Source organism: Lipomyces tetrasporus (assembly GCF_029532465.1).
Source record: "Lipomyces tetrasporus strain NRRL Y-64009 chromosome Unknown POJ06scaffold_6, whole genome shotgun sequence".
NCBI lineage: Eukaryota > Fungi > Ascomycota > Lipomycetes > Lipomycetales > Lipomycetaceae > Lipomyces > Lipomyces tetrasporus.
The window spans coordinates 237627-251976 of NW_026611601.1; the positions used below are offsets into that span (position 1 = coordinate 237627).

General features: G+C 47.1%; 6 protein-coding genes across 6 annotated transcripts; all 6 read left to right on the forward strand.

Moving 5' to 3' along the window:
* Positions 1 to 921: 921 nt before the first annotated feature.
* POJ06DRAFT_198174 (uncharacterized protein) lies at positions 922 to 3585 on the forward strand (the record flags this gene model as incomplete). The annotated part of the gene is made up of 2 exons (XM_056185096.1): positions 922 to 993; positions 1051 to 3585. The coding sequence occupies 2 exons, from the start codon at positions 922 to 924 to the stop codon at positions 3583 to 3585; spliced, it is 2607 nt and encodes an 868-aa protein (XP_056043049.1).
* A 163-nt stretch (positions 3586 to 3748) lies between these two features.
* On the forward strand, positions 3749 to 5028 carry POJ06DRAFT_113179 (adenosine deaminase). Its single transcript, XM_056184113.1, has one exon. The coding sequence runs from the start codon at positions 3771 to 3773 to the stop codon at positions 4911 to 4913; it is 1143 nt and encodes a 380-aa protein (XP_056043050.1). The 5' UTR covers positions 3749 to 3770; the 3' UTR covers positions 4914 to 5028.
* Positions 5029 to 6029: 1001 nt separating this feature from the next.
* On the forward strand, positions 6030 to 7428 carry POJ06DRAFT_281808 (major facilitator superfamily domain-containing protein; the record flags this gene model as incomplete). The annotated part of the gene is made up of 2 exons (XM_056189977.1): positions 6030 to 6180; positions 6242 to 7428. The coding sequence occupies 2 exons, from the start codon at positions 6030 to 6032 to the stop codon at positions 7426 to 7428; spliced, it is 1338 nt and encodes a 445-aa protein (XP_056043051.1).
* A 550-nt stretch (positions 7429 to 7978) lies between these two features.
* POJ06DRAFT_254013 (uncharacterized protein) lies at positions 7979 to 8566 on the forward strand (the record flags this gene model as incomplete). Its single annotated transcript, XM_056187709.1, has 2 exons — positions 7979 to 8249; positions 8307 to 8566. Coding segments are annotated over 2 exons (531 nt in total), but the record flags the coding sequence as incomplete, so codon positions are not given.
* Positions 8567 to 9622: 1056 nt separating this feature from the next.
* POJ06DRAFT_281809 (uncharacterized protein) lies at positions 9623 to 10697 on the forward strand (the record flags this gene model as incomplete). Its single annotated transcript, XM_056189978.1, has 3 exons — positions 9623 to 9786; positions 9832 to 10435; positions 10488 to 10697. 3 exons carry the CDS (start codon positions 9623 to 9625, stop codon positions 10695 to 10697), a joined length of 978 nt encoding a protein of 325 aa, XP_056043053.1.
* A 560-nt stretch (positions 10698 to 11257) lies between these two features.
* POJ06DRAFT_113176 (uncharacterized protein) lies at positions 11258 to 14055 on the forward strand. The gene is made up of 2 exons (XM_056184112.1): positions 11258 to 11505; positions 11566 to 14055. The coding sequence occupies exons 1-2, from the start codon at positions 11410 to 11412 to the stop codon at positions 13912 to 13914; spliced, it is 2445 nt and encodes an 814-aa protein (XP_056043054.1). The 5' UTR covers positions 11258 to 11409; the 3' UTR covers positions 13915 to 14055.
* The last annotated feature ends 295 nt before the right edge of the window (positions 14056 to 14350 follow it).

Genomic DNA, 14350 nt, shown 5'->3' on the forward strand with positions numbered 1-14350 from the left:
TCGAGTTAATTGTTGTTAGTCCCCTATGCTATAGCGTGCCACTTAACACGCCAAAGTTAGCGCTGCGATAAACGCACAACACAATACATTCTTGTGCCCTAACCTCGAGGCAGGTGTCCTGGCCCTCACTCTGTCCAACAAGGTAGACACGACCGATTTAGGAAATAAAACCGGCATACAATAATATTAACCTAACTATTACTTTTTCTCTAAATGATTAATATGGTCAATGAACGGGAGTGGATTTGTGCGTCGTAAATGAGCACATCTGGCGGTCTATGACTGTAGTCGCGAGTCACGGGGATATCGGAGATTAGCCCCGGCCATTGTACTGCTCGGAATAGAATTCCAAACTCACTTACATTCGCCATTCGAGGACATCCAACAGTTATCGGCAAACTGTCGTTTCAATTACTAGCTGAACCGCAGACAATATATTGATATAGATTGTGCATATTTTACATTTTTGGGTAGTGGGAATTTCTACCGGTAGTGCCATCTTTCCGACGTTGCGAGCTAGAAAGCAATTTATGCTGTATAATTACGAAACACCTCAGAGTTGACGCACTGTGGGTACCAACGTTTTTCTCGAGCCTGTTTTGGTCTATACAGCCGGCATATAAATTGGCTAACAAGTTTCTGAAGGAATACCGGTATTTTTACGACAGCTCCGCAAACATCACCATGAGTGTCAATTTCAGCAACACCAGTTCAATCACATCGTCAGGGGTAGCTATCAATCCTATGCCAGGCTCTGCGCAAGAGTCTTTGAGTAGGCATTTACCATTACCTTCGTCAGCATTCACGGCAACAGGGCCTCTCAGTAACCCAGCGGGGACCACGACGACATCAGAAACGCCAACAGGCTCCCAAAGTCCTAGATCTGACGATGCAACGGCAGAGGAAATGGCAGGGAAGGAGATGACTGCAAATCCTAGGAAGCGTCGGAGAATTCCTGTTTCTTGTGCAGTTTGTCGACAGAGGAAATTGAAGGTGAGCATTGGAATTTACGGCGTGAGTCTGGGGCAATTAATAACACCGGGGCCCTAGTGCAATCGAATGCAGCCATGTTCAGCATGTATTGCACATGACACGGTACCACTTTGTGTGTACGCAGTGAAGCCTTGGCTATCAGGACCACAGGAATCCGGCCTAGTCATTCCGGGCACACAGACATTTAATATTTTGGCTCCAGGGTCGGGATACGGCCAGCCACTCACTCAGAGTCAAGTCTCTGGTTTTCAAGGAGGCGCACCAGTTGCCATAATTTCGTCTCAAGGTCCCGCAAATGACCAGAAATCGATACTAACTGGGCAGAGCGAGGTTCAACTAGATCCTGCTGTCGCGACGGAGTACAACGAATTGAAAATGCGAATGGCACGACTGGAAACCATGTTGCAAGGAATAGGTAACGCCGGACCATCTCCAGCCACAATGCCGACATCGCAGCCTACGGCCGCACAAGCGCCAAATCCGGCTCTGCTGCCGCCGGCAACAGCGACAACAACAAATCCCGACCAAGAACCATCTAAATATGCGCTATCCTTGAAGCCTCAAATTCAGATCAAGAAGAATCGCGTCGCGTTTCTTGGTCCACTTTCGTCGCTAGCTGTTCTCACCCAAGACGAATATATCCAAAATCTGGTCGGCAAAGGAAAGAAGGGGGTTCTTACATGGAAGAAGCTACACAAGTCGTATCTCGAGCAGATCCATGCGGGACACGAGAAAACTAAGTTTGCGAAGCCATCCTCGGAACACAGGTCGCGCGTGAAGCCAAAACCGGAGCTTCAAGTTGTCCTACAAAGTCAGTTCGACATAAACCAAAATGCGTCTCAGATGTTCCCACGTCTTGCGCACCGCCCAATCTGCGAATTTTTGATTACTAAATATATGCAGACCATTAACATGGTCTTTCCTATGGTTCACCCGACAGTATTTCGGGATGACATGGAGAAGTTCTGGAGGAAAAAAGCTGAAGCGGCTAATGACTTGAACGGCACGTCAGGGGCGCGAAAAGAGAACATGAGAGGCACCGCTCTCTTTGCGATTCTACTACGTCTTGGACGGTTGGCATTACCTGTTGATTGGACCCCTTCGCAAGATGGATTTGATGATGGCCTCGCCCCATTCTTCGGTAGAGACTTGAAGGAGTTTGCTTGGTCTTGCTTGCGCTCGACGAATTATACTGGCAAGGCGGACTTCGTCGTCGCACAGGTGCTGTTAGGATTACGGCTTGAGCTATTGCTTGCGCCGCAAGGTGGCGATGGTTCGGATCTTGCCGATTCTGCTGGATATATTGGAATTGTTTGCCAGATTGGTCTGACTATGGGTCTCCATCGTGACCCGTCATCATTCCCCCGGGTGCCGCCTGACATGGCAGATGCCTGGAGGTTGCTTTGGTTGGAAATGGTGGAAATAGACACAGATCGTGCGTTGTGTATTAATATTCCGTTTGCGCTTCCGTTGGAGATGTCTGACACTCAAGTTGACAAGATCAACGGGTTCCCATCCGCGGTGGCGGTCAATGAGCAGCCTTCAGTGAATTTTCTACAGGCCAAGACAAAGCTTATTCTTTTGACACGGCATATCCTGACGCGCATTATGCGGCCAAATTTCGTGATCAGCAAGGCGGAGTTTGATCACCTGTCTGAGGAGCTTTCTCAATTTGACGAACGCAATCTGGGTTCATTCCAGTTGCTCCTAGAGATGATTCACGCAGACTCCGGTGCCGCAGTGCAGGGTCCGAGGGACTCATATGACCTGATCCAGAAATATTTCTTACAATTGCAGTTCCTTCGTTTGCAGCTAGTACTCTTGACAGCCTATTCTCCCTCCGACAAGGCGGAGGGTGAGGAATTTCGCGTCCGGCGCATCCGATATGCTCTAAAGATGCTGGACACAATCTCCACATGCATGCAACGGCCCCGATTGTTGTCTGGTTTCATGTGGCTCGTGGTGCCGTTTGCGCTGCGCCACTATAACTTCGCGCTCTCGCTGATAGCACGGCAATTACTGAAGGATATGGCTGAACTATCACGAGCAATCCATGTCCACCGTTACGAGCTCATTGAAGACAGATGGATGTTTCCGGACTTGGCATTCAGGTATGACACTAACCATATCAATGATTTCAAACGGTTATACCAAGCGTTTATGAAGACGTCAACATGGGTTGCCTCTTTCGCTGAAACATATTACCATGCGTACAAGTCAGGTCTTGTTCTGCGTGTATTTTCCGACAGTTTCAAGAAACAGATCGTTTCCGAACAGGAAAAAGATGAGTCTGGCCGTCCCGAATATAGTCTAGGAAGCGACGCTGGGTCTACAGTCGAAACGCTCACGAACGATACACCGGATTCACAGGTGCTAGAAGGAATGCCTGATTGGAGTTCTATGCTAGGAAATTTTGTATTAGATGATTCAATTGGCGATTGGTGGCATGATTGGTCAATGTCAGGAGACACTGAATTGCAAGAGCAGCTAGGATCTGGATCGGGACAGCAGCTGGAATCTGGGCCAGCTCCTGTATGGACTCCGGATAATGAAATTCACAATCTGAATGTTAGGGTGGTCGGTAACAATTAGTTTAGTATCTGTATCTATTCATTATTTGGCATGGTTTACAATCAGCGCATCAATATGAAAGTGCTCTAGATTCTTTCGTCCCTGTATATCTGTCCCCAGTTTAATTAGCGTACGCTTTAAAATTGGTACGAACGTTGTCGAATTCTAGGTGTTTAAACTCGTCATTCTATACAACTTTAAGCCAAATGTCAATTGAGCAATTTATCTGCAAACTTCCGAAATGCGAGCAGCACGTGCACTTAGAAGGCACGTTGACCCCGTCGCTGCGATACAGTTGTGCTCTGCGCAACAAGGTCTTAATTCCCGGCATTTCGTCGCTCGACCAGCTCGAATCTGGACGATATCCTTCGAATTACGACTACGAAGAGGGGCAAGATGGCAGTGATTATCTCCGAGAATTTCTGGCCAATTACTATGCGGCAATGGACGTATTGATCACTGAACAGGATTTCTTTGACCTTGCGACAGAGTATTTTGAGAAAGCAAGGAGTATGAATGTGAAGTACGCGGAAATTTTTTTTGATCCTCAGGCGCATACGTCCAGAGGCATTAGTTTTGATGTCGTGATGAACGGACTGATTAAAGCTCGCGATGTAGAGCATAAGCGAAGCGATGGTGTGCGTGTGCAGTACATTCTATGCTTTTTGAGAGACATTTCGGCGGAATCTGCAGCGGAGACATTGCAATTGGGATTGAAGTACAAAGATCAGATTATTGCAGTAGGGCTTGATTCAGACGAACGAGGTCACCCACCTCAGAAGTTTGAACAGGTGTTTATTGACGCGAGGAAAGCTGGATTTCGAATTACAGCCCATTGTGATGTCGATCAGGAAGACACTCACAACAACATTGATTACGTTGCTACCAAGCTGGGTGGGCCGCGTTCCGATGCTCCTGATATGGCAAAGTCTTATGTCGATGGCGATATCATCCCAGCCTATCCGGCCGGTGCCGATCGTATTGACCACGGTCTCAACGCGGCCGACTTACCTGAATTGCTGACGACAATCAAGAACGCAAATTTGGGTCTGACATTATGCCCTATGGGATATTCCAAACACCTGGGGCCAGAGAGAGTTTTCAGCAAGCTTGACACGTTGTGGAAAGCGGGTATCCCGATAACGTTAAACAGCGATGACCCCGCCTATATGTGTCGTTGGAAACAGCAGGTTGTGGTTGACGTGCAGAAACACACAGGGTGGACTTTGCACGAGATCGCACAAGTCGAACGAAATGCTATTAGTATGGCTTGGACGGATTTGGAATTTAAGACGAAGTTCAGGAAGGAGATTGAGGAAGTTCTCAATGAATTTGCCGGAAGTAGTTGACGGTGGCCATGAAAAGATTATATTCCGAGGGAAATTACATTTGTCAAGCATCTGTGTGCACATCACCGATAGTTGCCTATTCGATTCAAAAATTGAACATTCTGCCGAACTCGGGCTTGGCTCGACTGCCCTCCTTGGCCACTAGACCTAACCTCTCGAGCAGCGCCATGTAGTCAGGCCATGTTACTGCTGCCCTCGAACACAATAATAGTAGAAATGACGACCAGCTCTAAACGCAGTGATGGACAACTTTAAAATGATCAGCTTGAATCCTCTTCGATATACGCGGGGCGCGACGTATAATGATAGGTGCCACCGCAAGAATGACTTTTAGTGACGTCATCTGACTGGAACGCGTGCTCAACCTAAACGTGGCATTAAGCGACATCTCGATTCTTGGAAAAACAGATATTGAGTAGCCTAGCTTTCGTTTATTGTTGTGTTCTAGCGTGAACAGCAGAGCCAATACTGTGCGAAGAGTCACAGTCAGGGGCTCCAGGGGGAGACGCCAAGCCGAGTTGGCCATCATGACGTATTAAACTTAAAAGCGACCCGTCCAGCTGAGATGATCTCGGCTCTCATCTTCCACCATCATCCACTACTATGGCAGGCAATTATTTCATGTAAAGTAGTGAAAGATGCACGGCGGAACGAATCACTGGGGAAAAAATTCGGCTTTATTATATCTGAAGTATCAATTGCGTGGTTTGATCCGGGTCTCCAGGAATGGGTTATGGGTACGCTTTACTCCCTTTCCCGATTGGATAAAATTTGTCCCAAGTAGTATACTCTGTTCTCTCCATTGACCCGGAAGGTATATGTACTTCGTGTTATCGCTCTCCTGATTTGATCATACGAAGGTGTGAGTCTGCGCCCGATTACGTGGCACTGCGTCGGAGGTCGGACTTCCAAAGATCGGAGAATTTCCTAATTAGGAAGACCCTCGAGAATGTCGCCAACCCGTTTAATTCCTTATTGCCCGCGCTTTTAGACGGAAATAGTTCCATACGAGTCAATATGACATAGTAATAGGGCATGCAATATCGTAGTATTTAAATTGCTTCCATGCCGACTTTGCCGGGACATCTCGCGCCAACAGTACTTACCGACAGCGCAATGTCATCTCGATCTTCCGCCGCTGCATCAATTCCACAGGATGGCTCGGACGACCTCGAGAAAAGGCAGGAGACACAGAATACGCAGCACGATGAGACAAACACAAGTCTTCCCGTAAATGTACTTTATCCCCCAGATATGGGTGTGAGAGGTATGTAAGGTTTTCAGTTAAATTGCCTTCATTTCATTGTTAACATTAGCCCACGGTTCAGCCTGGCTCTGCGTTTTCGGCGCATGGTGCGGATTCTTCTGCAGCTTCGGATATATCAACTGTCTCGGTGTATTTGAAGAATATTACATTGTGAACCAGCTCGCATCGTATTCGGCGTCAACAATTTCTTGGATTAACTCCCTGCAGACATTTATCTTAATTTTCTCAGGCGTCGTCTTCGGACGTGTATATGACATGTTGGGGCCCCGTCCGTTGCTATTTCCAGGCGCGATTTTGTTGGCACTTGGCGTCATGACAACCTCGGCATGCAAAGAGTACTACCAGTTCATTCTTGCTCAGGGCATCTGTATCAGTCTTGGAGCTTCAGCCATCTATAATGCGTCTATATCGGCAGTCAGCGGTTGGTTCATCAAGAAGCGAGGAGCTGCCCTTGGATTATCAGTGAGTGGATCGTCAGTCGGCGGAGTCATTCTTCCAATCGTCTTTCGCCAGGTACTCAAGCGCTCAAACTTCGGGTGGGCAGTAAGGTCTGTCGGGTTCTTGATGACTTTCGCAGCATTCGTGAGCTGTTTCACCATTACTTCTCGGTTCATTCCGAAAGGGGTTCAGCGATTAGATGTCAAGCGTACCATCCTGATGCCATATATGAATATTAAGTTCGCGTTGATCGCCTTTGGTGTCTTTCTCATTTACTGGGGCATATTTGTTCCCATTGGGTTCATTCCCACTCATGCAAGTTTCCACGGCTTTTCTGCCAGTATGGCCGACTACCTTGTCAGTATAATGAATGGCACTAGTTTCTTCGGCCGTGTCATTCCTGGCATTCTTGCGGACAAACTGGGTCGATTCAACACTTTCATCGTCTGCTGTACTACTGCTGGTGTCCTCATTCTCGGCTTGTGGCTGCCAGCAACAGGACACGTACCAATCATCATTTTCGCCGCATTCTTCGGATTTGCCTCTGGAGCCTCAATATCGCTCATGCCAGCCCTTATTGCCGAGATCTCGCCACTTCACGAAATCGCTACAAGAATAGGGGCCGTATCGGCATTCGTGTCGTTTGCCACATTAAGCGGGTTGCCTATTAGTGGCGCCATTCTCCGACACGACCACAATTCGTTCACGGGTGTGGCTATATTTGGCGGAGTCACATTGATTGGCGGATGTTTTTTCGTTGGCATTGCACGCTTGGTGCTTTCAAAGGGAAAATTGATTGCAAGAGTGTGACTTTGCAGAGAATTCCGTTGAAGGGCCTAGAGCGTAGTAGGTAGGAAGGGGTGGCAAAAATGCACAAACTCCCATCTGTAAATTGTTGCCAGTACGTTAGATAAGTTCAACGTCCAAATACATAAATATAATGGCTAAATAATTGTTAACTTAATTTCCACGAGTGGCATAATTCTATCTTGCCTTCTTCAATACTGACACCGGGTGAACACGTAGAGCAACTTGGAATTTAACCGTTGACGATCCAGTCGATCCATCCGACTTGTTGGTCGAAGATAGGTCTCCACACACAGAGCAACGCACTTTCCGAGCCAGGATTCCGTGCTCTTTAACTTCGACTTTGTCGAAACACTGCCAGAAAAAGGTCACACTTTTACGACCTGCCGTTTCAGCCGATTTAGTCTTACTACCGTGTTGCGGTAGTGCTGCGAATGAAACATCTTTTGAAACCGGATAATTAGAAAGTCTTTTCCCGTTGATCGCTCACATTCTCCTGTTGTCCGTCGCTATGGCCCCTTAATTCATATTCTTGATTCGAATACTTTCAAGAACTATCACCGGCAGAGATGACATTTTCCGAGCTCGGGTCCGTGAGAGAGATGGAAAGTGCGTGATAACTGGCATAGTCAACAGAGGGATTCATAGGAATGATTGGAGAGGCTACGAAGTCGCCCACATCTTCCCAGTCTCCAGCGAAGAATATTTCGTGCAGAGCGGATTTTCTCGGTGGATTACGAACCGAATAGGACCGCGCGACACGGGGATAAACTCATGTCAGAATGGGCTGCTTATGCAGTCCACTATCCATCAGAAATTTGATGGTTTTGATTTCTCCATCAACCCAGATGATGGCTAAAAAATAACCTGTTTCGATACAGATAATTTCAGAATAGATGGAGGGACACTTGACCCTATTTGTCGAGATCACTGCAATGAGAAAGCTGTTAGAGACGAACTCCTAAGGTGGCACTTTCGTCAAGCAGTATTGGCCAATATGAGGGGAGCTGGAGAGCCGAGCTTTGAGATGGACTTTCCACCTGGATCTGATATGATGGGGGAGATCCCCAGCGGACCAAAGGCGGCCAAAAGGATGGAAGCGGAGCTTTTCTCAAGGTTGAGTAGGGTATCATTAGGGTAGTGGAGTAAAAGCCATTTTGCACATGCCCAAGTGAGTCGTTACGGAGCCATACAGATCTTACTTAAGCACTGTTTTATAATTACGGCTATACGCTCGCGTTATGGATGCTGTTGGAGGCCAGGCTAAGGATACCATGTGTACCGGGAAAGGACTGGGCTGGGGCTCTGTGACCTCTGCACGGGAAACAATATGGCTAGCCAGGACGAGATTAGGGGCTAGACTAAACTGAACGACAATGTGTACAGGAATACAAGAATTACGTACCTTGACGACGAGGGCAAAGTCGTCCTTGAACAGGACGAGCTTCCTTACAGTCGAAGTCAGAGTAGACAAGGGTGGGATATGCGTCGAAGAAGATAAGTATCGAGCGTGGTGGGAGTCGACGGTACGTGCTTGGATCCGGATTAAGTCAAGAGGACTGGTATCGAACGAGAGGACGCTAGCTAGTTGATGTAAGCGTAACAAAGCTTAATGAAAGATAATGAACGTCCGCTAAGCGGCTCCTAAGCCGCACATATCGTGTTACGTCGGAGCAGCGGGTAAGGGTTATCTGACTACGACGGCGTTGGTGCCGACGTAGACAATGAATGGACAATCGATTAGCTCTGCACTCACACCCAGCTGAAGCCTTTCAGCAGTTCTAATTACTAAATGAAGGAATGTTGATACACCAATATAAAATATATCACGACTTATATCCTTGGTAACTATTCGTTCATTGGTCCAATTTATATATGAGATGTGTTTACATCTCAGCTCGTAGTCATTTTCGAAATCAAACCCGTACAGTTGCTTGCCGCCGGAACCAAAATTCTATCTGTGCTCTGTCAGCCAGAACAAAGGTCACTGCACCTCTTATTTGGAACCAGTTTTACAACATATACAATATGCTATATGGCGAAGAGGAATCTGTCGCCCATTTCGTTAGGCAGCGATCGGCACGGCACGTGCCAAAAGGTCGCAAACTGCTATGGCCGTCGAGGTAACTGCAAAATCTCAAAACAAGGAGTTTAAAAATGAGGCAGTGTGTCACACAAGCATGGTTCTGAAACATCCATGTCGTTGGAAATGGCTCTTCGTGATAATGAAAAAGGTTCTTATCAGCGAGCATTGAATTTCCTCACAGCCAATGAACCCGAAAAAAGGCTTGATGTACGCCTGTCGCCAAAATCTTTTCAACTCCTTGACGAGCAGGCCCATGCACTCTATGGCGACGCGAAGTATATGACCCCTAAACTGTTAAGAGTATGACTAACCAGCGATAGATATCCCCGTCTTCAATATTCGGCCGTTGACTCAAGGGTCATTATCAATACGGTTCCAACTGCACTGCACAGCGGGTCAGCGTCCGGCTTGCAGCACTTGATCTCTCGGTCCGTACGGAACACACTCGTTCGACTAAACATGGACGAGTTATGCGATGACGTCCTTTCGGTCGGAGACTCTGAATATAGCATTGTGGACGATCAAGGCAGGACCTCAATAAAAACCCCAGATGGCGGTCTCAAGTATAGCGATGAAGAGGGCAAAGAAGCATTGACCATCGTTATTGAAGCTGGATTCTCCGAGTCGTACCAGGAACTGAAAAAAGCCATTAAGCTGTGGCTGAACCAATTTGAATGCCATACTGCTATGATAATATTTTTCACTGAAAATCCTAACTTTCGAAGTCCCACAAATGAAGGTAATAACACATGCTCGGTAACTGAGCGTGGTTTGTTTGAAAGTGCCATGGAACACACGCGGAGGGTTAGTCCATTTGGGCCATATTGCTTCAGAGGCCATACGTGGTTCGGAACCATGGCTACCGCAACAATTGAGGTACTAAAAAAGAACCCAACCACTGGCAGAATCAAAACCAAGAAACAGGTGAGCAGGAAAGCATAGTCTTGAAATATTCCGGTGCTAATCAACGGAACAGAAGGTCGTTCTCAACGGACAAATGATGGTACAGGGCGATAGTGTAGACGTAGGTCTCACTATTGGGGACGCATTTCCGCCCAATCACGTGGCGATTGAGGATATTCGTGAAGAACCAGTTCTTCTTGCGACTCATTGGCTGCGGAAAATTCTGGCATCTGGAGCGCGTAAGACTGCGGAAACTCGATTTTATAAAACTTTCAAGAAATGAAGCTGTCACAAACTTCTTGATTGGCGTTTGTGCATTGTCGGAGGCGTACTGGTTCTTGTGGTTGATTGAGATATCTGGGAGGCCGACGACAAGGCGGCTGAGTGGGCGAAGGCAGATTGAAAGTACCTTTGGATTGTTCGTCTGACAAGATTTTCTGAACCTGAGACAGACAAGGCGACTGAGTAGGAGGAAGCCAGTTTAAGAAGTACCCTGATTGTTTTATTTTTTTGACCGGGCTCTGTAACAAATGTATATTGCGGCTGTGCAAGCATAACATGAGAAAAATGGCCCCATGGGTCGCCCACGTCCGCTTTAATACAATGAAACGGCTGGTGCTGTTCCTTGACTTTAACGTCAACGCATTGCGCTATAAGTTTTCGGTTATAATGGGTACCGGCAAACGGCATATTGAAACTGAGGAGAGAAGGGTCCGCATCACGCCGGACTTCGGACTTCGGGGATAAACTTAGTAAGGGTGTTTCCCGACTGCTCGGAGCTTCTGGGTTACCCCCTGTGATGGCAACCTTTTAGCGCGGCGACAGAAGGAACAGGATCGTTGGGAAAGTTCCCATTCTCTTGTGTCGATGAAAAATTTACTCCTACTTACATATCCAGATTTCTGCTTATATGAGGAAGTTGGGTATGAGTGTAGCAAGCAGCTTCAAGCCCAAATCATCCATCGCAACTATCTCCGGCGGACCTCGACAAATCAATGTCACACGACCGGGAGTCAGCGAATTCGTTTGGATCAAGGAAGCGGGCCAGGATCCCTATATCTTGTACACTCTGTCGCCGCAAGAAACTAAAGGTCGACTAGCGTATTTTTGTTGAGCATGGATCTGAGTAATTAACTCTAACTTGATTATAGTGTGACAAGGGCCAGCCATGTTCAAATTGCATTACTCGCCGTACAACTGCTTCATGCTCCTATGCATGGCAGAACACAGTATTGGATTCGCTACCAAATCTCGTCACTCCTTCTCATCAGTCTCCTGGTTCAGGACAGCAACTCTTCGTACCGTCGTATGAGCGGTCGGCCAAGATTCCGTTAAGTTTTACGCCAGATAGGCATATGTCAACGAGTGAAGCTTCACCTGCCGTCGTGGGTTTGGACGATACGGTGCGCGATCTAGAAATCGGCGAGTTGAAGAGACGACTCTTGAAGATGGAAAGTACAATTGCTGCCATGTCGAATGGTTCAGCTGCACCTGTCATAGTAACTCCGACGGTCGAATCGCGAGAGGCTCCCTTGGCGCTTCAAAGCCTTCCTGCTCAGAACACTCAACAGTCGGTTACTGCCGCTAAGCCAGAAGTTGAGATCAAGAAAAATAGGATGACATATTTTGGTCCTCTGTCATCTATCGCTACTGTAATGCAAGACCCTTACCTGCAATATCTAATCGGGAAGATGGACTCTCCAAAGCGACAAAAATTTCGGCAAGTGCACGCTGACTTCATTCGGGCTGCGGTTGAGTCCTCGTCTGATCCTTCGCAAAGTCAGAGTTCTAGGGATAATTCTCGCTCGGCCATAAAGGCGAGGATACAACAGGCCGACGTCATGTCACAAGTGCTCTCGCACGAGATGTACAATGTCAATGCAGAGCGTTCTGAAATGTTCCCTCGCTTATCGGATCGTAATATGTGTGTACTTTTGATAGATCAATTCATGCAGACCGTGAACAAAGTATTTCCGTTTGTGAATCCATGTGAGCTTCGGGCACAGGTAACAATGTTGTGGGAAACAAAGCAAGAGACGAGTAAATCGGCAGTTTCGAATGACGCCGCCGCAAGTATTTCGCAGAAAGAGTTCCTTCGACTGACGGCATTAATTACGATGGTCGTACGGCTGGGCTGGTTGTCCCGCAAGGAATGGACTGGATCGGTCCTTTCGTCTTCAACGCAGTTCGGTCGTCACATGGAGCAATATGCCTGGAGATGTTTGCGTGAGACCAATTTCCTTGCTAAAGGCGATATGATTACCGTACAGATCCTCCTCAGCTTTAGAATTCATATGTTTATTACACCTGAGGTCGGAGATGGCATAGACTTGGCTGACGCTTCCGGGCTTATTGGCTTATTGAGTCAGGCTGCGGTCACTATCGGATTGCATCGTGATCCGGATTTGTTCAGAAGGGTTACACCAGCTTTTACGCGTATGTGGAGGCTACTGTGGTCCGAGATTGTGTTCCAAGATACGGATCGCGCGTTGGACTTATCTGTCCCATTCTCGATTCAATTGGAGCTCTCAGATACGGATCTCGAGAAACTTTTACCATTTGCCGACAACGTACCAGCCATTGAAAAGCCTTCTCTTACATTCTTGCACTCGAAAGTAAAGTGGTGTACACTCTCGCGTTCCATACTCTCACGGCTTTTGCAGCCAAATCTTATTCTTAGCAGCGAAGAGTTTAACAACTACTATCAGCAACTTGCCGTCTTTGAGGAGAGCTATCTAAGCTCGTTTCATATTTTATTGCAAATGTTGCATGCCGATCCATCAGCTTCAGTTTCTAGCCCTCAAGATTCTTACGACCTAACGCAGAAGTTCTTCTTGCAAATTCAGTTTCTGAGACTTAGACAAGTCCTGCTGAAGGCTTACTCACCGCCGACCGCAGAAGAAAGGGAGCTAGCACGCAAGCTGAGGACTCGCTGTGCCTTGACAATACTGGATACCCTGGTTACGTGCCTGCGCAGCCACCAATTGTTTTCGAGGTTCTTGTGGCTAGTAGTTCCGTTAACTTTGCGGCACTACCACTACGCAATTGTATTGATAGGAAGCGATATTATTCGGATCAGCCTTGATAGTCCGGAGTCAGTGTCGCGGCAAGACCTGGGAATTGGCGACGGTTCTTGGGCAACACCGGATCTGTCCTACAGATATAAAGATGAGGATTTAGTTGATCTTAGACGGCTATATCAGGCTTATATGAAGATATACGAGTTGGTGATAGCTTATTCGGACGAATACTACGGAGCCTATCGGTCTGGGTTACTGCTCAGCTTGTTCAACGAGTACATCAAGGAGCAACTGACTATTGGATCGGCGTCTTCCAAGACAACGATTTCCACACCGTCAAGTAAGGATTCTATTGAACACTTAGAACCGGTAAATAACGTCAATTTGGATTCCTTTTTTTCTGCCTTTGGTTCGTTTGACAGTCCTGACTGGTGGAATAATTGGTCGTCAGGATTGTCCTTCGAGCAGATGATAGATTAGGGCCGAGGTCCTAGCGTTAAATGAAAGAGCAACGGGTCACCATATGTCCTGGCGTGTGTCGATTCATGCTTTTTAATTCATGAATGAGGCTCTCGGCGGTCGGAATGCGACCACTCCGATCCCTGATATTCGAGTCCGACAGACGGAGCTGCATAATCACGGCCGTAGTGGCCCGGACGCCTGTGCTACAGAGAGCGCAATGTGCGAACTAGAAAGCAACTAGGAAGCAACTAACCTCTGATCCATCTATTAATGTATTATAAGAAACACTAGAGTGTGCTTTCATGTAGATTGTGAGCTTTCATGTTTGCTTTGCTTGTTTACCGTTGTGTGTACGATTACTTGTTTCATATTGTCCCTACAATACAGTCTCCAATAGCATGCCTAAATGGCTGAAGTTCTTGTTCTTACTTCTGTTGTTCATACCAAATATCTC

Coding starts and splice junctions, on each gene's coding strand:
- POJ06DRAFT_113176 (XM_056184112.1), top strand. CDS start 11,410: ATGTCACACGACCGGGAGTCAGCGAATTCGTTTGGATCAAGGAAGCGG. Junction 11,506..11,565: donor GTCGCCGCAAGAAACTAAAG/GTCGACTAGCGT, acceptor ACTTGATTATAG/TGTGACAAGGGCCAGCCATG.
- POJ06DRAFT_113179 (XM_056184113.1), top strand. CDS start 3,771: ATGTCAATTGAGCAATTTATCTGCAAACTTCCGAAATGCGAGCAGCAC.